The 16,162-nt window shown below is 33.4% G+C and overlaps 1 protein-coding gene across 4 annotated transcripts in view; it reads left to right on the top strand.

Moving 5' to 3' along the window:
* LOC115891196 (glutamyl aminopeptidase-like) overlaps window positions 1-16,162 on the top strand; it is a 151,159-nt gene that overhangs the window by 74,771 nt on the left and 60,226 nt on the right. For 3 of the 4 annotated variants that reach the window (XM_030911610.1, XM_030911607.1, XM_030911609.1), the window contains 2 exons: window positions 215-346; window positions 5,796-6,075. In XM_030911610.1, coding sequence (XP_030767470.1) covers window positions 215-346; window positions 5,796-6,075 — 412 coding nt within the window. Of the gene's footprint in view, window positions 1-214; window positions 347-5,795; window positions 6,076-12,116; window positions 12,780-16,162 lie in introns of those variants that run through there. The other variant, XM_030911608.1, reaches the window with a different exon arrangement.

Below are 16,162 nucleotides of genomic sequence, written 5' to 3'. Positions count from 1 at the left end.
CACGTCACTGATTACATTCGCGAATGTAGAGATTTATAAATAATCGTCGTCCTCTTGTTCTTACTTTAAACCCATATAAATATTTTTCGTATTTTTTATAATTTTTTTAAATTAATTTCGCGATTTAGTTAATAATATGAAATATCATGGTTAAATATCATTTTTGCTTGGTGTGGAGTATTGTGAAAGATTAATATACTGATTATTATTGCAGTTGTAACAACTACATTGTCTACTACGAGTACTACAACTGAAGAGCCATCAACAGATATGTCTAAGTATCGTTTGCCTACAAATGTCGTTCCGACACTTTATGACTTATACTTATATCCTTATTTAGATACAGGTAAGTTGGACCATATATTTATAATTTTAGTTGGTTGGCTTGTTTGAAAAACAATGTACTAGTTAAATTGCATAGTATGCTTAAATTAATTTAAAACTTTAAACTAGCGAGCTTAATTTAAAGTTTTAAATTAATTTAAGCACACTATCTAATTTGAATATCAGAGATATATTTTTTTCTGTTTATTGCGAGGGATAACAATGTTTCGATTTAGCGCTATCTGTGTAGAAATTTCGAACTAGTCACCTGTCAACAACGCCAATCAAAACTTCTGGGGTGCGATTCTGTAAACAAATTTCCTGTCTAGTGAATCATCAATCGTATACAAATAACATAGGCTAGGCAAGAAATTTCTTGCTACGGAGCTTACAGAATCACATTGCTGGTCAAAATAAATAAAACACATTTTACTTATTATAACACAATTAAAGCATAAAAACATGTATTCTATTGTGGAAAAAAGACAAAAAAAGTTTGTTGGTAACATTTTTCTTCGGACTCCTGTTGGGTATGGGTAATGGTTGTTATTACATTTAATTCTAAAACAAATCATCTCTGTAATGCGTATAATAAATAATTATAAAATCGTATAAGAAAAATATCTGTATTTGTATTCACCGTACGTCCTTCCTTCTGCTTTTTTAATTATAGTAGGTACTATAAAAACTTGAAGAACGCTTAAATGCAAAAACTGCTGAACAAAATCCAAACAATAAAGTAAGGTTATGTTCCCATATTTGACAGAATATCAAATAAATTATGGAAGCTTTTCAGGCACAAAACGAGAACGAAATCATTTATAAGCACATTTATATGTGAACCACATCTGTTTCTTAAAAGTATCGAAAAATTTGTGATCTAAGATCTTTATTGTTATAGCTTATGTAGCGAAACCATATTTTGGTAATATGTTTCGAAACAAAAAGCGATTTATGTTACGAACCATATGTATCAAAAATGTGACGAAACTGTTTCGCAATGTTTCTCAGCAGAGATTTTGTTTCGATTTTTTGTTTTAAAATGCTTCTTGGGAAGAAGTAAATGCAGTCACGTTGGTAGTACATTAAATTTAGAGGGACGAAATACATAATAATGCCGGTGGCTCTCATTTTTTATAAAAATAAAACAGTTTTTGTTATTCATTGTTTAAAGTATGTATACTGTGATATAGAAATTGCAATACCCAGTAAATTTAAATATATTTTATTAATATTTTGTGAAGTAGTTGGGATAGAATTTTTTTAGAATTTAGAATGAGTGGGAGGGGGGTTAATATAACTCATCATACAGTCCCACGGCTTTGACAAAAGCCAGTATCTGGGACGGTTTTATAGAGGATAGTTCTCCATCTACAAAACCAGTCGTACCAACGTTCATGGCACGAATGGTTGTCGTCTCGGCGTACTCAGTGATGAGGTGTACTGGTGTTTCCACATTTTCCCCACAGAATCTGGATTCGCCGTTTCTTCTTAGTTTCAATCTACTGAGGTGTTCATTGAGGAGACAGTGTCCTGTTAAAAACCCCGTGACAATCCGAAGATTTTTCTTACTTAGATTCAGGAAGATCTTTAATATTTCTTGATCGTAAGCCCTCAGAAACTTCTTCGAGTGTCTTAGACCGTTGCAAGATTCCCATTCCAGGTTGCGGATGGAGTCTTCCAAGTTCTTGAGTTCCGCCTTGAGTTGGTTACCACTTGGAAAGCAGAACGGTTCTGGTCCAGTTAGTGGAGTGTTTGCTCCTTTTCTAGCTAGATCATTTGCTTTTTCATTGCCTTCTATCCCTTAGTGAGCAGGAACCCAGAGTATGAGGACTTTGTTTTCTTTTTTTCATTGCCTAATTTATTCAGCTTCTCTATGCATTCTTTGACCAATTTCGAATTGATTGGTATTGAGTTGATCGCTTTTAACGGTGCTTGACTATCAGATAAGATGGCTATTTCTTGTTTTCGATAATCTATCTTTCCGATAATTCGATAATATCTATCTTTCTTGTTTCCGATGATCTATCTAAGATAAGTTGTACGCATCTTTTGATAGCGTAGATTTCTGCTTGTAGGATGCTAGGGTAGGTGCCCATTGGTTCGGAGTATTTAGTTCTCGACCCAAATACTCTGATCCCTGTTCCCGCATTGGTTTTGGAAGCATCAGTATACCAAGTTATGGTATGGTCTTTTAACTGTTGGGCAGACGTTTCTCTCTTCCAGTCCTTTTTATTGCTCAATACTACATTGAGATGTTTCTCAAAGTTGTACGTTCTTGGCATATCACCCACTGGGAGTTGCATGAGTGGTATTTCCATTTTGAGGGTATTCCAAGCCCCTGATCTGACAATTCTCCCAGTACTGATTCCGTTAGTGAACATTTTAATCATTGTCGCATTGGCATACCTACCAATGACAATATGCTAGATCTAGAATGACATCCATTGCTGCTGTTGGACAGGTTCTCATGGCTCCTGTGATGCAAAGGCATGCTAGTCTCTGGACTTTGCATAGGTTTAGTCTTGCCGTCCGTTGCTCTAGTTTTGTGTACCAGGCAACTGCTCCATAAGTAATCATGGGTCTTACTATCATAGTATATATCCAGCGCAAAATGTTAGGGGAGCAGCCCCATCTATTTCCAACCAGTCTTCTGCATATCATGAGAGCCTTTGTGGCTTTACTGGTAGTGTTCTTAATATGCCTGTTCTACAGGAGTTTACTGTCCAGGGTTATTCCCAGATATTTAACTTCCTGTGATGGTAGTATTTCCTTTCCATCTAGTTGGATTCTTTTCAAGTTATTCAGACTTCGCTTTCTGGTGAATGGCACTATCGCGGTTTTGTCTGAGTTGATATACAGCCCAGTGATACGGAGTCCTCTTTGGATAATATCACACAGGGTGCCTTCATGTTTCCCCCGAGCGATCATGACTATGTCATCTGCATACCCAATGCAGTATATTCCCGCTAGAGTTAATTCGTCTATTAGTTCATCCACTACCAAGCTCCACAGCAAAGGGGAGGTTTTTCCACCTTGTGGAGTTTCTTGCGTTGTTTTAACAGCTACAATTTTGGTTGTAAAGAACTAGCGAATAATAGTTCTGTTCACTCCTCTTGTTTCTAGAGACCGCCTGACCACCTTATGTGGTATATTGTCAAACGCCCCCGCAATTTCCAAGAAGGCACAAATTGTTGTTTCTTTGCTATCTTGTCTGTATTAGCTCCGTTAATTGGTACAGAGCAGTTTCTGTGGATCTGCCGGTTCTAATCTTCATGCTTCTTCATGCTGACTATCATGCAGTGGTTTAACCTTTAGATGATTTTCTCCAATATGGTTGTTAACTACTTTCTCCAGTGTTTTTAGTATGAACGATGTGAGACTAATAGGCCTAAATGACTTGGGATTTTTCCAATCAGTTGCTCTTCTCCATGTGGTTGATATATATCCCATTGTAATGCTTAATAGATGCTGACCTTTTAGAAGGGCAGGAAAGATCCCATCCACTCTTGCTGCTTTATAGGGCTGAAAGGTGTCGATCGCCCATTTCAGTTTTTGTTCTGTTATTACTATCTTGGCCACTTCCCAATCTTCCCTGCAAGGATTGTGGGGTTCAGTGGGAGCTACATGAGTATCAATAGGTATGCTACCTGAAAAGTGTGTATAAAATAGGAGATTAGCTCTCTCTTCCTCTCCTTCCGTGTAGCTTCCGTCAGATTTCTTAAGTGCCATGTTGGGGATAGACCCACTCTTGGCCATATCTTTGTGTAGTCTAGCTGCATCAGGAGTAGAAGTGATGTTTTCGCAAAATGATCTAAAGTCAGACCGCTTTGCCCTATCTTGTCTCCTTATTATACTCACTTAATTTCTCGCTGCAGAGCTGCCATTCGCCACTTGATTTAGCTCGCCGGACCTCCGATCTAAGATTGGCCAACTTCTTGCTCCACCTTGTTGTTACTTTTTTGTATGCCTTTACTTGTGGGGCAACTAGATTCATATGCATCCAATATTGCACCGCTGACTTCCCTTGAGTACCATTCTAGATGCAGATGGTTTCTGGCCCTACTTGCATCTATACGGTTTAGGTTGTCTACGAGATTGGTGTTATATATAAGTCTGTTTTTCTTGGATTCCTTCGAGTTTTTTTTTGGAGTGTGATTCCTCCTAATTTGAACTCGATGATTCTGTGATCTGATAGGGAGGGTTCCGTCGAGACCCTCCAGTGTTTCACGTAACTGATTACACTAGCACTCCCGATTGTTAATTCTAATACTTCCGCCCGCGTTTTTTGTCACGAACGTGGGGGTGTTCCCTACATTGAGAACTTCAAGATTGTATGCTAAGAGGAATTCAAGTAAACACTCACCTCTAGTGTTAGTGCTTCCCCATACCTCATTGTGTGTATTGGAGTCGCATCCCAATAGCAGAGGTAGTCGCCGTTGGCTGCAGAATCGCACGAGCTCCCGTACCTCCGGAGGCGGTGTCTCCCCGTCATCGTCACCCGGAAAATAAGCAGAGGCAATAACGAAATTTTTACTGCAATCCTCGATATTAAGTTGAACCATGATTGGAACAAGATCTCAGGTTGTAAATTCTGAAACACATGTGTAGTTAATGTCTTTTCTTATAAGAATACAGGCTCGGGGAAATTCCTGCCTGTTATCATATATTACCTTTGAATTTTTCCAGACAAACATCTAATTTGTCCCTGATACACCCAGGGTTCCTGGGCTAGTACCATTACATAATGATTTTTCTCAAAGAATCTTGTTATTGTGGCGGAAAACCCTTTTGCATGGTGCAGGTTATTAACGAATAATACACAAAAAGTAATACCCTGCTTTGAAACAATTGTGGCGATTTACTGTTCTGTAGATCAAAAATGTACATTCATCGGAAAAGCACATGTTGAAAAGAAGACGTGTACTAGCCGATAAGAAACAAAAATGTAAACAAGTTTTTGGTACTACTTTTTGTGTACAAAATCTTGTTGATTTAAACTAAATTTCTTATTTTAGACCCCATTTCGATTCCTGTACAATTAATCAAATATCAAAGCATCATCAATTTATGAAAAGTTTATTTTCAGCCCATTTTTACCAAATGTGACAAAAACTCCAAAAATGAGACGGGTCTGAAAAGAGGCTTTAATAACCTTTCAATTGATGTGCTACTCGACCCCGCATTACACTTAAGATTTTAAGGGTGGATGACACCCCCGCGTGGGGTTTGAATTAGAGGCTTCTAAAATAGTCGCATCTTATTTCCCCTTCGAAAATAAAGTTGACGTGTTTCACCGTTTTGTCCTGTTCACACCAGAAATGCCTTTAAATGGCCTTGTTTCGTTTGAACTGGAACACCCTGTATATATCTTCATTCTAACAGTAGCAATATTTTAATTAGGTATAATTTGCTTATTTTAGAATGGTAAGATATTGATACATTTAATTTACTATTTATGTATATTTCAGGATTATTTAAAGGAACTGTAATAATATCTGTAAATGTAACAGAAGCAGCATGGTCAATAGTTCTACATACTAACAAATTGAACATTACCTCAGTTTCTGTCAAAGGAGAGCAAGTTAATTTTGAAATTAATGACAATTATGAAATTATTACCATTACCAAAAAAGATGGCACACAATTTACATCAACGTTTGATAGTATTTCAATTCAGTTTGATGGAGACATGAAAGATAGATTGGTTGGTTTATATACCAGTAGCTATACAAGTTTAGGAAACACTACGTAAGTTTTTTTAATTTTTTATACTTTTTATGTATTTTTCTATTACATTTTTATATATCTGTATGTATTACATTACTAGGAGTTTAAGAATGTTTGATTTAATGACTCTTTTGAAGAGAAGTTAAGGTTGTACAGTCATTTGTACTTCAGTTTATAATCATCTGCTGATGATGCTAACATAGTTAGCGAAACGCGCGTCCAGTGTAAAAGTAAAAGTGTTTTGGTGTATTGTGGTGATTTAGTGTTTTTATTTTGTTGTACTGTCGTCCAGAATTTCGTTTAATTTGGAATAGGCATGTAAAAGTTATTTGCAAAAATATACGTTCAAATTACTAAAAATGTATAATATGGCCCAGAGAAAGTCTACAATAATTAAAATACCTGCAAAAATATGATTTTGTCATTGTCAAATTCGATGTCACATTTTTTTGTTTACAAGAATTGTGACAAGAATTTATGTCTTTTTAAAGCATTGTTTATTTTTTTAGTTTTTTTTTAATTTTTGAATTAATGATGATCATCATGAATTGGAATGATCATCTACAAAAGAATTACTTGAACTGAGAATAGTATTTGCGGTATATTACTTGTTTCCTGTTCATTACACGATCACTCGCAGACCCCTCTCAAACCACATACATCCACAATAATTTAACAAATAAAAGAAATATTTGTAACTAAAGGAACTTCATTAAACTATGCTAATTAATAAAATGTTTACATAATCCTCCATTCACAGCCAAACAATACCCCAAATGATTGTGAAATTTGCGCCTCGCAATACAAAGCTGTTAAGGGGAGAACCTTTAGTATTCCAGAGATGTCGTTTTCAGTCCATCTAAATTTCTATAATTAATTACCACGGTTTTTGAGTGTGCTCCACAGGAAGAAGTCGTTCGGCAAAAGATCCTGTGGTATTTTCCTACTGTATCCCCAATAAACGGGAGTCAATGTTTTTCTTTTCTTCAACATGAAGAATATTCAGGGCAACGGCCTAGCTACGTCGAAACACCGGTTTCCATTAGAACACCGAAGTTAAGCGACGTAAGGCGATACTAGTGGATGGACGGGTGACCGGTTCGAAACTCTGTATCGTGCTGTTGTCCAATAAAGGCAAAAGTGTAAAATCTATTGACACACACTGCTCATTCACGCCGGTTCGAGGCCAGATGAGATCGGATACTTCGTGAGTAAGAGTCGATTTAGACACTTGCCAAGTCGGTAGGCCATTGACCATGATATGGCCGAGGACCGCGGTTCGGATTCCGCGTAAACAATGTAGGCCCCGTCCAGATTAGCCCTGGTAGCAAAAAGGAGACGTTAACTTCAAATCTTTTATCTTTCAAGAATATTCAAGTCATTGTTGTTTTCTTCCTGTTCAATTATTGTTGTCTTCACACTTCCATGTCCTTAATTAGGTCCTTTAGTTTCAAACCTCTGTTTCATTCTTTAAACTATTGACTTATTCCATACCTTATTCGTTATAGGCTTTCCGGAGACTGAACTGCGAACATATTTACGAGAATACTATTTTTAGACGCGAGAATACTATTTCCAGCAAAATGCCGTTTAACCATCGTAACTTTTTCAGAAGTTGTAAAATTTATAATTATTTTATATAAAATTACTCTATTTGGTACCTTTAAATTTTTGTAAACAAAATGTGACATCGAATTTGACAATAACACAATCACATTTTTGCTGGTGTTTTAATTGTAGCTTCTCTGGGTCGTATTATAAATTTTACGAAGGTAGATTTTTGGAAATAACTTTTAAATGACTATTCCAAATGAAACGAAATTCTAGACAAAAGTACAACTTTAACGCCTCTTCAAAAAGTCTAATACAACTTTTGCATAAAATTATCGGGGAGATAATATTTGACATTTTCAAAATTTACATGGGATTTCCTATGTCCCGTGTTCCGATGTACCACAACAGTGTGAATGAATTTAATAAAAAAAAGTGATATACGTTTTGATTAGTTTGAAGTGTTTGTTTTATAGTGGTCCATATTTGGGTACTTATTCCATATTTCCGTGCCATAACACAAAAACTAAATGGCATTTCATATATGGTTACTTTCCTCTATATGTGTGTCGTAGTATGTAAAATATAAAATTAGTTAAACAAAACAATTCAAAATAACACTCTCTAAATTAATACCTGACTGATCTACTTTTAACATTACTTTTACTTGAAAATGTTTTATGTTTAAATTGGAAAGGCGAAAATAAATAATTGTGTATTGGAAATCGTTATACTTATTACCAATATTTCATATCGGCCTAATGACACATGTAAATATAATAATTGTACCCCTAAGTAATTTACGTAAATCATTCAAATGGTAAAACAGTATTTTGTTGTATCTTAAGCTGGCATACTGACTGAGCAACTTTTCTCGTACAAATTATGTACAATAAAGGCACAAAAATTTACATCTGATATAAGTTACATATTTGTTGGCGAAAAGTATTATTTCCTTCAAACTGGTGTATTAAATTGTTGTTTCGTGATTTACTATTAATTTCGGCAACTAAGGCTTTTAATTGCATTATTAATTTTTAATTTAAGAAAGAAACATACATTACGCATACGTTTGCTCATATATTTTGGAAGTAGCTACTAACTCATTTGAACATTGCTTAACACCAAATGGTTTGTGTAAAAATAATTGTTTATAATAATAATCAGATAAGGACAAATAATTGTCGTTTCTGAACAAATATGAATTGAAGTATTAAAAAGAAGCTCATAGACTGCGTTGTTAGTTGCCAGCGTTGTTTGACGAACAAGTCTGTTCGAACAAAATCGACGGAAAACCGGAAACGGGAAAAAAGTGTGTGGCTGGAAAATGATCGTTTGCGCTGGCGTAAAAAAGCCGTGAATATACAATTGTTTAGCATTACGCTGGAAAATTTTGTATTTTTATGAAAACATTTCTAAAGCACCGTTTTACGAAGAATTTAATGCTTTAAGTATAATTTTTTTAAAATTAATAATTTAAGAGTTATCAACAGAAAAGTTGATTTTTTATTTGGGACACTCTGTATATTTTTAATAATTAATAGCACACTTGATATTTTGTTATAGTCTTCTTCGAAATAGAGAATTTTTAAAAGTTCACCACTTTTAACTAGTCGGCTTTGGACCCCTTATTGATGATAATGTCCCTAAAATAGAACTGGCAAACATATTTTTCCAGCAAGACAAGGCACCACCTCACGACGCTGAAGTTATCAGCAAATTTTTGCAGCCAATTTCGAGAATAATTGAATAGCTAACCAAGATCCTAGCCGTTGCCCATCGAGGCCGTCGGACTTCGTGCCTATGGAATTTTATCTTTGCGGAAGAATAAAGGTTCTTATTTTTAAATTGCCCTAAAATATAACCTAGACAAGAATTAGAAGTACTTAGCGGTTATGAGTGAGCCATAGCACTCTAGATTGAAATTTAAAATACAATTTGTTATTGAGCGAATATATCAAAAGTTGACATATGATATATCATTCGATTCATTGTGTCATTTTCTATCGAATAAAGTAAAAAAAAATACTGAGGATGAAAAAACCAAGTTGTAGTCATTTCCGGTGAAATAGGAAGTGACCGAAAACAATTGAATACCTCAATCAATTCTAATTTATGTAATATCACAGATTATACAGATTAAACACTTTGTTTTTTTTTATTGTTTTTCGTGGTTCCAATTTTCGGAATCGGGCACTAATTAGGTTACTAGTTTGCGCACATAGCACACCCACTTATGGCCTATAAAATTGTGCACAGCGCCTGACCGGCACAGTTATTAGAGAGATCGGAAAACCGAATAGCGTCATGCAGTATTTACGCGTACATTATCATGGTTACGATATGCGCGAGTCAATTTTTAACGCACCACCCACTAATAACGTTACCATCTTAACGTATACGCTATTAGGTTTTTATTTTTAAATTGCCCTAAAATATAACCTAGACAAGAAATAGAAGTACTTTCTTTTGTTTATATTTTTGTTTATTGTGTTTTATAATTCTTTTGTTTGTATCTAATCTATGTACACAAATTACAATAAATTTTCTTCTTCTTATTATTATTATTACTTAGTTTTATTTTTTTATTTTATTTATTTTATTTTTTTATTTTATTTTATTTTTTTATTTTATTTTATTTTTTATTTTATTTTATTTTATTTTTTTATTTTATTTTTTTGTTCTTTGACATTATAAACATTTATAAATGTTTATTTTAACAATAAGACTGACAATATTATTTGTATAATGTTTTGTATTATCTTTTGTTTGTTTGTTTATGTACCTTGTTTTTTTTTTACTTTTTTGGTTAGTTTACCTTTGTCTACAAATTGAAATATTTTTTGACAATAAAAGCATTTATTTATTTATTTTATTTATTTGTAAATAACGTTTAAAAATTGCTTAAATGGGCATGTGCGGATATTTGACAACCGGGGCCGGCCGGCGAGATCTTTTATTTTAGGTTATGTTTGAATTGTTTTGAATTATTACTTTAGTTTTATTAGGTAATTTGATATTTAAGTAGCTAGAATCAGTTTTAATTAAATAAATATGGCCCAAAATATGGATTCCACCTCTTCCAATATTAAAGAACCTATAAAGAGGCTTAGGTTTATAGCAGATGACGACTTAGCCCTTCTAAGAGAATTTGTTGCTTATTGCCCTAAACCCACTGGCAGACGTTGAACAATAAAGCACTTTAGCCGTTTAGTTTTAAAATACCTAGTAAACAAAACAATTTCAAAGTTTTAAATTCAAAGTTAGGTTAAGTTTAAATAGCTGACGCGACGCGAACAGAATTCTTTCCGAATCGATAACTATAAATGAAGAGAGTTAATACAACCTCACGTAAAGGAAATAACACCTGGCCTTTTTAACGTCCATGCACGCTATTCGGTTTAGCGATATCTCTCTATTACGCTGTTTATTGTTATTTTACGCGAGTTTATTTTTGCGCACAGGAAATTTTACTCGTTTGCACATCGTCATAAAAAACAATTTTCGTACCACGAATTAGGGACAAGATTTTTATCTCTATACTTATAGGATACCTAATCTGTGGTAATATACTAACATACCAAATCTGGTTTTTTTATCTGAAAAAATTAAAAAGTTATAGGGGTGAGCCACTTTTGAGACGCACCCGGTATATGTCCCAAAGTTGCTACGTCTCCGGTTAAGGATTAATTTAATACAGTTATGTGCAGCGTGTGCGCACTATGTGCGCATATTTGAAGTGAAACTTCTTACTTCCGTCTGTCCATCTGTCCGTCTGAGGACCCAATTGGTAACTCTATCCACGTGCCGAGTTGGTTCCAATCCAATCCCGTTCCAATCGACCCATAATTAACCTGATGATTTCGTCCATTTAGAGACATGCATCGCTTCGAAACGTCGAAAGCATCACCCTGTACTCCGTCCCCAATTATGCCGAAATCGTCCCAATTTTAACTCTCATCTCGCGTAAAGAAGTCTCACTTCAAAAAGTTCTACACAATTCTAATGTATAGTTATTCATCTCCTTTCTTATTCTGATTGTTTAGAAAAAAGCAATCGTTTTAAGTGTATTAAGTAATAATAATTTGTATTTTCATAATTTTTGGCTTTGTTTCTATCTTGAGAAATGTTTTATAATTTTTATTTATCTTCTGCAATCTTAACTTATGTAGTTTTGGTGTAACGTGTGAAACAGTACCATATATTTATCGAATGATTAATTAATTAAATAAATCGATTTTAAAGTTTACTTATTCATCTAACTATGTTAATAATAATTATCATGTTATAAATATATATTAATATAAGGTAACTTCATGTTTACTACTCATATTAAGCTGTTTTAAAATCAATAAACCTTTAATTTTTTCCGACACGTAGTAAATAAGTTCTAATAAAATTAATGTCGCACCTACACGGACAATGGTATTTGAAAGAGAGAATTATACTAGTTACGGTTATATAACAGGACTTAACGTAAGCCCCTTCTCCGACTCGAGAAAAGATCTAATAGTGAGCGTCAGTGCACTCGCGAATTACTTGTTGAAATGTTAAAAACCAGCTAAACAAACGTGAATTATTTACAAAATGCCGCGTAGCGGAAAAACTGACAAAGATGGCGAAAAACACTCTAATAAGAAATTCTATATGTGCCTGTGCAGTTGTTGCTTGTTTTGGTTTATCCTGTGTGTTGTTTTAGTGACTGCGTTGGTGTTTATTGGAAGGCATTTGTTACATAACACTATTCAACCAAGAGTATATTATACGTTTAAAACACCGGTACTAGATTTACCCGAAAGTCGTAAACTTAACTACAAAAAATTACCTAATGATACTCGGCCAATATTGTATAATATTACATTGTTGCCCTATTTGGACAAAGTCTATTTTGAAGGTTTTGTGAATATATCTATAGATGTGTTTAATCCTAAACGGGAACTTGTCGTGCATAGTAAAAGTCTGACTATTATTTCTGTTGACTTAGTGCGCGAAGATGTTAAATCTTTGCAACTGTTAAGTTTTACGGAAAATCTAGAAGACGAAGTTCTTGTTATAACTCCGAAGGAAAAGTTGTTCCCTGGAAGATATTTTGTGGGAATTAAGTATCGAGGAAAATTTGATAATAAAACGACTGGTCTTTACAAGAGTACATATGAATATGGATATAGTACCAGGTAATTATTTATAAATATATTTCAGAATTTGTTTCATTCGTCGCTATATAGGGTGATTCACGGCGATGGCATGTTAGACCTTCATGGATATAGATTTTTTTTGAAAATATGGATTTTTACATAACAGCGTTGCAGCGTTGCCGCATCATTCGAATAGTGGTAGCATCTTTCTTATTTTAAATGGATCGCCCAGTATATTTTTGGAAACTACTTTCATATATCATAATTTTTTTATTATACTAACCTCTATGATAATACCTATCTCTAAAGGCAGGCGGCCACTGCGAGCGTAACTAAACTAAGCTAAGAATATGAAAACAAACGGTAATTTAATATAATCTAAAAATATAATAAATATTATATATATATACATATATATATATATATATATATATATATATATATATATATATATATATATATATATATATATATATATATATATATATATATATATATATATATATATATACTAATCTACTACTATATCCTATACTAATCTCTAATAGTTTTCGAGATAAAAAATAACTAACCTAACCTAACCTATACTAATCTCTATTAGTTTTCGAGATAAAAAAATAAAACGTGTTTAAAATTGACAAAAAAACATGATAAATTCGGCATATTGACCTTTTGAAAAAATAATTATTTCCGATTGTCATAAAATCGTTCAAATTATTGTTATTTTAAATTCAAATCTATGTACCTATGTATATTATTTAAAAAATTGAAACCCAAATAAAATTGCTTTTCAACAATATATATCATGTTCCTATACCTAAACATTTTGGTTTCTTCAGTAAAGCCATTTAAAAGATAATAATTCCATTATAAATGTTTCGTTTAAAGAAAATTTACCATGATAGTACCATGATAAATAATCAAACTTTACAAGTATCAATTAGAGTTTACGTGCTAAATTTCTAAAATTGTCATGGTAACGAAGTTCTTCGAATGAAAAATAATAGAATTAATAATTGTTAAATAGCTCTACTTAAGAAACTGGAAGGTTTAGGTATAAGAACATGATATATCGTTGAAATGCAATTTCATTAGTCTTTTGATTTTTTAGACAACATAGATATATATAAATCCGGGTTCATAGCGTCCTACGCCTTCCGGTACCCAGTTGTCAGTCTTTCCTATTTTCCCAGGTTGGGAATGGAAATGGATGAAGATTCCTCTCCGACATAGCTTTATGTACTCCTCCAATCCATGTTGCTTTTGGTCTTTTTTTTCAAGACTTTCTTGGGTATTCGGTCCTCACTCATTCTTTCTACATGCCAATACCATACCAGCTGTCTTCTCTCTATTTCATCTATTATGGCTTGCTGGACATGCATACTTTTCCTTATCTTTTTGTTCGGTACTCCTTCCATTCTGGATATACCCGCAGATCTTCGCCAGAAGTCCATCTCGAGTGCTAATAGTCTTTGTTCCATTCTATTAGTGAGCCTCAATGTTTCACATCCATATAAAACTATACTTTTAAAAATGGACTTATAAATAGTATGTTTTCCTTCATATGAGATATGTTTGGACCATAATATTGAGTTTAGGCACCCGTTGACTTTTTACCTTTCAGTATTCTTTCCTCGATTTTGCACTCTGTTCGCCAACAATATACCTAGGGTTGGATTTTAAAATGACAAAGTTTTTGATAATAATCGGAAATAAATAATGTTTGCTCTCCCTGTGTCTCTTAGTTAGCACTGAGTGCGCCGAGACGACGACTATTCGTGCCATGAACTTGAACGACTATTCGTGCCATGTTGGCGAACAGAGTGCAAGATCGAGGAAAGAATACTGAAAGGTAAAAAGTCAACGGGTGCCTAAACTGAATATTATGGTCAAAACATATCTCATATGAAGGAAAGCATACTATTTATAAGTCCATTTTTAAAAGTATAGTTTTATATGGATGTGAAACATTGAGGCTCACTAATAGAATGGAACAAAGACTATTAGCACTCGAGATGGACTTCTGGCGAAGATCTGCGGGTATATCCAGAATGGAAGGAGTACCGAACAAAAAGATAAGGAGAAGTATGCATGTCCAGCAAGCCATAATAGATGAAATAGAGAGAAGACAGCTGGTATGGCATTGGCATGTAGAAAGAATGAGTGAGGACCGAATACCCAAGAAAGTCTTGAAAAAAAAGACCAAAAGCAACATGGATTGGAGGAGTACATAAAGCTATGTCGGATAGGAATCTTCATCCATTTCCATTCCCAACCTGGGAAAATAGGAAAGACTGGCAACTGGGTACCGGAACGCGTAGGACGCTATGAACCCGGATTTATATATATGTATGTTGTCTAAAAAATCAAAAGACTAATGAAATTGCATTTCAACGATATATCATGTTCTTATACCTAAACCTTCCAGTTTCTTAAGTAGAGCTATTTAAAAATTATTAGTTTTATTATTTTTCATTTGAAGAACTTCGTTACCATGACAATTTTAGAAATTTAGCACGTAAACTCTAATTGATACTTGTAAAGTTTGATTATTTATCATGGTACTATCATGGTAAATTTTCTTTAAACGAAACATTTATAATAGAATTATTATCTTTTAAATGGCTTTACTGAAGAAACCAAAATGTTTAGGTATAGGAACATGATATATATTGTTGAAAAGCAATTTTATTTGGGTTTCAATTTTTTAAATAATATACATAGGTACATAGATTTGAATTTAAAATAACAATAATTTGAACGATTTTATGACAATCGGAAATTTTAAACACGTTTTATTTTTTTATCTCGAAAACTATTAGAGATTAGTATAGGTTAGGTTAGGTTAGGCTAGGTTAGTTATTTTTTATCTCGAAAACTATTAGAGATTAGTATAGGATATTATAATTGAAAAATTTTGAGATATGGAAGTAGTTTTGAAAAATATAATAATATAACGGGTGTCCATTTAAAATTACAAAGATGCTACCAGTTTTAGTATGAAGCGGCAACACTGTAATGCTGAAAATAATTTAAACAGATGGAGCAGTTGGCTTTATGCAAAAATCCAATTTTTCAAAAAAATACTATCACCATAAACGGTTTTCCATAAACGTCTAACGTGCCATGGCCGTGAATCACCCTGTATATTAAAGTTGCATTATATAAGTGTATTTATTTCTAAATTACATTTTTTGGCAAGTCAATAAATTATTTCAAATGTGTACAGGGTTATTCAAATTACTCCATTACTTTTCATAATTAATGCACGATATTATATAACTAGAAAGTGAAAATAAAGAATAATAATAACCAGAAGAAAAAATCAATATGAATAGATATACAAACCACATATCAATAGATATGTTGTAACTCTAAAAAAGAACTAGTTGTGCATAATAATCCTATTATGCACAACTAGT

The sequence above is a fragment of the Sitophilus oryzae genome, unplaced genomic scaffold, assembly GCF_002938485.1.
Source record: "Sitophilus oryzae breed Bouriz unplaced genomic scaffold, Soryzae_2.0 scaffold_980_pilon_pilon, whole genome shotgun sequence".
Lineage (NCBI taxonomy): Eukaryota > Metazoa > Arthropoda > Insecta > Coleoptera > Curculionidae > Sitophilus > Sitophilus oryzae.
Note: the sequence above shows the minus strand (reverse complement) of the source record. Positions and strands in the feature narration are given on the sequence as shown.